Source organism: Esox lucius, chromosome 20, assembly GCF_011004845.1.
Source record: "Esox lucius isolate fEsoLuc1 chromosome 20, fEsoLuc1.pri, whole genome shotgun sequence".
Lineage (NCBI taxonomy): Eukaryota > Metazoa > Chordata > Actinopteri > Esociformes > Esocidae > Esox > Esox lucius.
The window spans coordinates 17,939,875-17,948,747 of record NC_047588.1 but is presented as its reverse complement, the minus strand read 5'-3'; the positions used below and the strand labels follow the sequence as shown (position 1 = coordinate 17,948,747).

The window sequence follows — 8,873 nt, the reverse complement described above, 5'->3', positions numbered from 1 at the left end:
TCTATTTATATTTTATTATTCTATGTTTTATTATTATGATGTTATATTGTTTTTATTATTTGTTTTTATTCTATTTTTTTTTTTAGATTCGTTTTTTTTCTTTGTAAAGCACATTGAATTGCTCCTATGTATGACTTATGCTTTATAAATAAACTTGCTTGCTTGCTTACATACAGTATACTTTGGATGCAGTAATTTCCTGATGTTTGCAGCTCATTGCCATGACCAGAAATTGGGTACCCAGTTCCTAATCAACCAGGCCTGCACTGCAGCCATCTTTCCGCTGCTTGTTTGTTTCAAGTCAATTTTGCCTTCATCGTGTGAAAGGCATGCTATAATGGATTCAGACTGGATGATCAACCTCTCTAGTCAAGAACATTTCAAAACTATGGCAGTGTGTATGGTAAGTAAATGTGTGCCATGATAATAGCAGATCTGTGTCTTTGGTTTTCAGCTGTATGTTGTCTACAGCCCATTATCGTATGGAAAATACGAGGGAATAATTAACATGATCTTCAGGTAAGGTCTAATGTTGAAATTGACAAAAAAAATATACTATTCAGTATAATGTTCAACTACTCATTTAAACAATATATATATATATATATATATATATATATATATTTATATTTATCCATTGCAACTGTTTATTAAGGTTGTTCTCATTTCATTTTTTGCAGCAATGGATCAGTCATTGCAAACTCCACATTAATGTTTAGGAGTACCAACTACATACATTCAAATTTGATCAAAAGTACATTTACCAATAATATCCAAACATATCCATCAAAAACAATTGACCGAGATGTCACCTTTCCTGAAGGTAAAGAATACATCAACAATTTCAATGCAAATAAGAAATATCACTTGTAAAAGAAATATCACCTGTATTGCAAATACAGCTTGAAAACTGTTGGAAATAATATATAATAGAACCATAATCACAAATATTTTGTTAATATCTTAGGTCAACTTCCACTTGAGGCCACACTACTTCAAGTAGGACCTTTAACTGCCATCATAACGTCCACACCACCACATAACCCAGCTGTCCCAGCAATTGCTAACCGAAGGCCCAGGCAGGCAAATACACCTAATGAAACTAATTTATCTGGCAACATCACCAAGTTGGAAACCACCACGATTACTCCTAAACCAAACAATGGAATGGAAGGTTCAACTATTCCTAGAGAAACTACCAAAACAACTAAGAGCATAAACACCAACAGTAGTCCTGGAGAGACTACCAAAACACCTAAGAGCATAAACACCTCCAGTAGTCCTGGAGAGACTACCAAAACAACTAAGAGCATAAACATCACCAGTAGTCCTGGAGAGACTACCAAAACAACAAAGAGCATAAACACCAACAGTAGTCCTGGAGAGACTACCAAAACACCTAAGAGCATAAACACCTCCAGTAGTCCTGGAGAGACTACCAAAACACCTAAGAGCATAAACACCACCAGTAGTCCTGGAGAGACTATCAAAACAACTAAGAGCATAAACACCACCAGTAGTCCTGGAGAGATTATCAAAACAACTAAGAGCATAAACACCTCCAGTAGTCCTGGAGAGACTACCAAAACAACTAAGACCTTAACCACCACCAGTAGTCCTGGAGAGACTACCAAAACAACTAAGAGCATAAACACCTCCAGTAGTCCTGGAGAGACTACCAAAACACCTAAGAGCATAAACACCACCAGTCGTCCTGGAGAGACTACCAAAACACCTAAGAGCATAAACACAATCAGTAGTCCTGGAGAAACTACCAAAACAACTAAGAGCAAAAACACCACCAGTAGTCCAGGAGAAACTATCAACACAACTAAGACCTTAATCACCACCAGAAGTCCTCGAGAAACTACCAACACAACTAAGACCTTAATCACCACCGGTGGTCCTATTGCTATGGCTGGGGGAGCGGGGGTCCCGGGATGGGGGATAGCTCTACTGGTTTTAGCTGCACTGATCTTGTTACTTCTCCTTGTTCTTTTAATATTGCTGGTGAGTACAAAACACAGAAAACTGGATTTTTTTCTTTCTGAACACAATATAAAACAGCTTTTTTCTCAGAAATAGTGATAACCTTGCTAGAAAACAGTAACTTTGATAACCATGCTAGAAAACAGAAACAGTGATAACCATGCTAGAAAAAAGAAATATTGATAGCCCTGTTAGAAAACAGAAACTGTGATAATCATAGTAGTAATGCCATGGTGTGGGGGCCATTATAAAGATACTATGATTCTTCTGTTTTCCTGATCTTTAGCTTGTCTGGTGGTGCTGTAGCCAGAGAAACAGAAGTTACAGCACATACGACCAGATCAACCACGGGGGAGACATCCCAATGTACTCCACACACAGCCGCTTCGACGTGACCAACAGCATACCCTATGTAAGTCCTATGTCTTGATAGTGAGGCACACACACTGGCTCAGATTCTCCAGACTCGAGAGAGAACGTTGGCTATGGTTACTAAGACTAGCCGCTCTGCCTCAATGCCAGATAAATGTTTCTTTGTGCCCTGCCGTCTTTGACCAGGGTAACCTGAGGCGTGGGAAATCCTAGCCTTCCTCAAAGAGATTCCATCAGCCTAACTCACTCTGTAGCATCAAAAAGGGGTCCCAAGCTACACTCCAACCCAAAGCAACTTGCACACTTAGGCAATGTTCTTGGTAGACCAGACAAGCAATTGAAAGCAATCACTGACCATTAAGGCTTTCAGCATATAGCCTTAATCATGCATCATGGGATGACGCAATTTACCATCCAAACTCACAGTTTGAAATCCTGCTATAGGCATGTGTCACTCTGAATGACTAGCAACATCTTTGTTTCAGTGATAAAAGGCAGTGTACATCCTAGAAATGTTTTCATATTGAACAAGTAATGAAAGTGAAGCTGAATACAAATAGCATGGGATTCACTAATGTTGGACACAGTGCTCTCTCTCTTAACACCAAACAAAGAGACCATTGACTGGGTGGTAATGATACTTCAAACATATGAGAAGCAGTAAACGAGGGAATCAATGTAATTTTTTTGTGGTGTTAATACAAGTTGGCACTTGGTGTTCTGGACATTGGTCCTGTTTGTGTTTAAGTCTTTGGTTTAATTTATGTTGTCTTACCCTATATGTTGCCTACCAATAGCGGGCACCTGTACCCCATGTAACATTCTGGGTATGTGATAATGTAATAAGCAAATAAAGACGATTCTGATGTTTCAAACGTTTTGGAAATGTATAATATTCATTTCCATTGCTTTGATTGAATGATTATGTTGGATATCTGTGTTTATGCATTTCATGTGACTGATATTTACAGTTGCTCATATGTTTGCATACCGTGGCAGAAATTGTGAAATTCTTTGAAAATATGACAGATCATGCATGTGTTTGGCTCCTTTTTAAATCATAATGATAACAGAAATCACCCAAATGTCCCTGATCAAAAGTTTACATACCTTTGTTTGGCCTTGTTACAGACACAAAAGGTGACATACACAGGTAAAAATGGCAATTAAAGGTGAATTTCCCACACTTGTGGCATTTTAAATTGCAATTAGTGTCTGTGTATGAATAGTCAATGAGTTTGTTAGCTCTCACATGGATGCACTGAGCAGGCTAGATATTGAACCATGGAGAACAGAAAATAACTGTCAAAAGACCTGCATAACAAGGTAATGGAACTTTATAAAGATGGAAAAGGATATAAAAAGATATCCAAAGCCTTGCAATGCCAGTCAGTATTGTTCAATCATTTATTAAGAAGTTGAAAATTCAAAGATCTCTTGATACCAAGCCACGGTCAGGTAGACCAAGAAAGATTTCATCCAAAACTGCCAGAAGAATTGTTCGGTATACAAAGAAAAACCCACAGGTAACCTCAGGAGAAATATTGGCTCTGGAAGAAGATGTTGTGATTGTTTCAAGGAGCAACTTCAGCCACACTGTAAATTGGAGTGACAAGACCAAAACAGAGCATTATGGTCGCAACCATGCTATGTTTGGAGAGGGGTCAACAAGGCCTATAGTGAACAGAATACCATCCCCACAGTGAAGCATGGTGGTGGCTCACTAATGTTCTGGGGGTGTGTGAGCTCTAAAAGCACGGGGAATCATGTGAAAATGTATGACAAAATTAATGCAACATGTTATCAGAAAATAGTGGCAGACAATTTGCATTCCTCTGCACAGAAGCTGTGCATGGGAAGCTCTTGGACTTTCCAGCACGACAATGGTGAAAAGATTTTTGGGGCACAAACCATTTCAAAATATAGCATGGAAACACTGACACTCGTCACCAGCTATATCAATCGATATATCAAGCACAAAACTATGACCAATGCACGGACCAGCACCACAAAGGCAGGATGATAAAATATGCTTTCACTCACCAAGGCTGAGGGCTCACTTGAAGACAAAGGTGGCATGGCAGCTCTTCCTCTGGGCAAACATTTGATGACTTTTTTTGGAATTAAGTCATGTAGCTGCTGAATCAGCTGGCTTTCGATGGACAACATGGCCAATGCGTTGAGTCGCAGCTGTCCCATGGTATTGCGAGTGAAGGTTTTTACCCTCTTCAAGGTAGAAAAGTTCCTCTCTGACTTGGATGTCATCATAGGTGTTGCTATGATAATTTTCAGCAGAGTGACGGTCTCAGCAAAAGCCTCCTCTAGGTTGTTCTCATGGATGGATCTTAACAGAGACATGGCTGTCTTACCAGTGTGAAGCTCAGTGTGGCGGTACAGAGTGGTCAGCTCAGACTTAATCCTTTGTTTTCTAGAGGCCATAGTTTCACCGCACAGTCAAGCGCAGGTGTAGGGAATGACAGGACAAATTGTGGGAAGAGCGAGCTGTCAACCAGCTTGGCAGCGATCAGGTGGTCACTTCTTGAAAACCTCTGCTCCACCTGGGAGATGACTGTGTCGAATGCCTCCTTCACCACCAGCGCTGTGTTGGTTACTCATCGGGCCTGGCTCGTCTGTTCCATCGTGAACGCTGGCAGCCCATTCATCAGTCTGCTTCCACATATTCTGGACATTCTCCTTGAAACGGGTGAGCGCACTGCTAATCCCAAATGCATCGATGCTCTGTAATGTTTTATACAACATTACAGAATGTTGTATAAAACATAAACATCTGGCATAAGGAACAAAAATAAATTCCATCAGCTGCAGAAAGGCTCAGTCCCAGAGTTTTTTTGACAGGCCATATGCCTCACTTATGGTGGCCTCATCCCATCCTGGTTGTGTGAGTATGTCCTCCATACACAGGAGCAGCGCAGTGTGGTTTTCCCAAACTGCATTGACAGTTCTACTTTTAAAGTTCCATCGTACAGCGGGTGGCCTTGGAATGCGTCTTTGTGTTGCCTAAGCAAGTGCTGCAACACGGTTTGGAGCGCCAGAGAAAAAGGTGGCAAAAGCAGTTAAATCTGCAAAAAAAAACTTCTCATCCTTGCTAAACAAACTTGCTGCAAGCTCAGGTTCAGCTGGTGAGCATAGCAGTGAACAAACTGGGCATGTCTCTTTCATAAGCGTCTGTACCCCTGGGACATTTCCACTCATTACACCCAGCTTCAGTCCTCGACTAAGTACCATCTCCACCAAATAGCAGACATGGAAAACAGAAGAGTGCCTTCTTTTGTATGCTAACCGTTAGCCACTTTATCTTCAAAAACCACTCCACGTTAATCCCGCGGTTAATTTTACCAGCAGTTTGAGTGATAACAATATCCTGTGGCTGATGGGTACCAAGTCACTTTACTTCAAGTTTCACCTCCAAATTAAGTGTTTCAAACCGGTGCTCGAGTATGAAATCCACTTTATTAATTTTCTCAAGTTATCTGGCGTTTGTGAAGCTAACAAGCTAGCTAAGACAATCTACCCCAGAGGCATCTCTAGGATCCCAATACATTTGGGGCTTAGCCCACCTTCCCGCCTCGCCCGGGACAGAAAGTACAGGGTTTTGAATGTACATGCTGAAAAGTTTGATGTACATGCTAGCGGGCTACACGTCCACATTGTCATAATGCGTGATCTAAATTATAGATGAACAGATCAGGAGCCATTTTTATATTTTATTATTAGTTTTCCATTTGAAATCCGGGGCTATTTATAAAAGAATCTGAGCTATAACCCCAGACGCCCAGGGCAAACTACGCCACTGATCTATCCTCCTTGCTCTTTTTGCCGACTAATGTTGGCGCCAGATAAACAGATAGCCAATCAGGTCTGAAATACGAAATGACGCTGTAGTGGGGCTACCGGCTGTCAGCCCCACTTGCCATCAAATTTGTGTGATCTACATTGATCACACAAACATTCTGAGCATGGGTATTCATATTTTCACACATACAATGTACATTGCATTGTGAGAGAGGGGCTAGCCCCACATTCAAGCTTAGCCTATGGCCTACTACTGCAAACTCAAATCGGCAGAACGTAGTCTGAAGCAGCAAGGCAGGGACCAATGAACATGAAATAAAATCCTAACACAAATGATATGCAATTTAGGAAGATGCTATATTCATAGATAATAATTTATAGGAAGTAATCTTCGAAAAATAAAAAGAACATAATTTTGTTGCAGTTCTTTCTGTTGACAACCTGCCCCTAATGACAAGTCGCCCCTGGCCATCACAATCTCCTGACCTTAATATCATCGAGCCACTCTGGGGAGATCTCAAATGTGTGGTTCATGCAAGACGACCAAAGACTGCATGACCTGGAGGCATTTTGCCAAGACGAATAGGGAGCTACACAGTATTAAGAACTAAGGGTATGCAGACTTTTGAACAGGGGTCAGTTTATTTTTTTCTTTGTTGCCATGTCTTGTTTTTTGATTGTGCAATTCTGCTATGACATACAGTTCAATGTGAATCCCATAAGAAAAAAAGATGAGTGAGCAGGCAAAACACGTTTTCTTTACAAATGGTACATGTATTACCAATTCTTCATGGGTATGCAAACTTTTGAGCACAACTGTATATAGGTATGTTTTTAAATTCATTCTGTTGCTGCTGGCAAAGATTTCATGCTAAGGTTTTTCCAGTAGAGATGTGTATTTGATTCAATGTATTTATGTATACAGTGAGGTCATTGCATAATGATCTGTCAACCTTAGAGATGGACTCCCAAAACAAGGCTGCCTCTAATGTCAACTGTCCCTGGCGACAGATAAACATATTCTAATCTACCACTCAAAATCAGACTGCAAAATGTTTTTCCTTATAAAATATAGTGTGCAGTATCTCCTTAACATATGGTTTTACCTCCTTAACAATGAATATTTTCACTGATACAGGAGGAAATGGACGCACCATCCAAAAACAGAACAGGGACTTACATAGTGAACAAGTGAGCTCACTATGAAGTTCTAACATAAGGGTAGGTGGAATTTGTTTGCATGTTTGTCACATTAAAGTGTTTAATCCCAAGAGACAACCTCAACTGAATGGTTTCTTTCATTTTAGACTTGATGGAGATGGTAGCAATATGACATGTTAGACTTGAGGGAGATGGTAGCAATATGACATGTTAGACTTTAGGGAGATGGTAGCAATATGACATGTTAGACTTGATGGAGATGGTAGCAATATGACATGTTAGACTTTAGGGAGATGGTAGCAATATGACATGTTAGACTTGATGGAGATGGTAGCAATATGACATGTTAGACTTGATGGAGATGGTAGCAATATGACATGTTAGACTTGAGGGAGATGGTAGCAATATGACATGTTAGACTTGAGGGAGATGGTAGCAATATGACATTTTAGATGAACAGATCTCCATGCGTAGAGATGTCAACATACAGCACAAATTGATTAAAAAAATTACTTTCTAGGAATACCCAAATCACTACATTTTTCATGTGTTTCTGTATACATTGTCTTTCGTTGTCAAGTTAATTTTCTATTTTTATAAGTGATTGTTTTTTGACTAACTTTCATGCCTTTGTTTCAACCAGAACCTCCAAGCACTAGGGTAAGAAGACCAAATGAAATTATCTTTTGAAGTTAAGTGCATGGGATCAATGAGAATTCAGTGCACAGTTATTTTATTTTGGACATCTTAATTGGAATCATGTTGGCCTTCTTCTCACTGAATGGAATATCAACTTTTATTGTATTTATTTGGTTCTAATGTTATTTTGTTAATTATTAACAGCATATGTATTAATATTGATATATGGATTTAATCAGCATATATGCACTGGGACTATTAATTTTGGGTCAACCTTGATCAACCATTTTGGGCTCTAACTGGTAATGGGTTGATTTTTATTGTTCAGTCTTTACTGGAGGCAAGCATCACATAAAAAAAGAAGAATGTTGATCGTAATAAAAAAGAAAAACACTGTTGATCGTAGATTAGTAAAGGAGGCCAAAAAGTGTATATCGATAAGTTGGGAAGCACAATTCTGCTACAGATCTGGATTTCATCATTTCTTCTAACCACTGGACAAGATATTTTAGGGATGCTAACATACCATATAGAAAACTATTCCACAAATATCCAACCCAATAAGTAAAACACAAAAATATTAGTAAATGTAAGTAAATCAGTAAGAATCAACTGTCTAGAAATATTTGGAGTCACTGTGTATAGTTGTTATAAACATTTTATTTAAAATCTGTTTTAAAATAAAGATGTAATACAAATTTCAACCTCAGTGTAGTTTTTAGGCATTAGATTGGATGCATTTGTTTTTCATTTTACTATAATTTTGCCAGGTAAGTTGACGGAGAACACATTTAATGAAACAACCTGGGGAAAACTTCCACGGGTAGGAGATGAGACGAATGAGTCAACTGAAAGCTGGGGATGATTAGGTAGCCATATTGGTAAGAAAATGTGTCCAT

The 8,873-nt window shown here is 39.3% G+C and overlaps 1 protein-coding gene across 1 annotated transcript; it reads left to right on the top strand.

Annotated features, from left to right (window-relative positions):
- The first annotated feature begins 460 nt into the window (after positions 1-460).
- LOC105028491 (mucin-2) lies at positions 461-8,660 on the top strand. Its single transcript, XM_034289117.1, has 6 exons — positions 461-519; positions 681-823; positions 968-2,010; positions 2,276-2,401; positions 7,313-7,395; positions 7,979-8,660. Exons 1-5 carry the CDS (start codon positions 509-511, stop codon positions 7,367-7,369), a joined length of 1,380 nt encoding a protein of 459 aa, XP_034145008.1. The 5' UTR covers positions 461-508; the 3' UTR covers positions 7,370-7,395; positions 7,979-8,660.
- Positions 8,661-8,873: the final 213 nt, after the last annotated feature.

What these genes read in the sequence shown, in the direction of transcription:
- LOC105028491 (XM_034289117.1), top strand. An exon ending in AGATGTCACCTTTCCTGAAG is followed by an intron (nt 824 to 967) that starts GTAAAGAATACA and finishes TTAATATCTTAG; the next exon opens with GTCAACTTCCACTTGAGGCC. An exon ending in TTGTTCTTTTAATATTGCTG is followed by an intron (nt 2,011 to 2,275) that starts GTGAGTACAAAA and finishes CCTGATCTTTAG; the next exon opens with CTTGTCTGGTGGTGCTGTAG.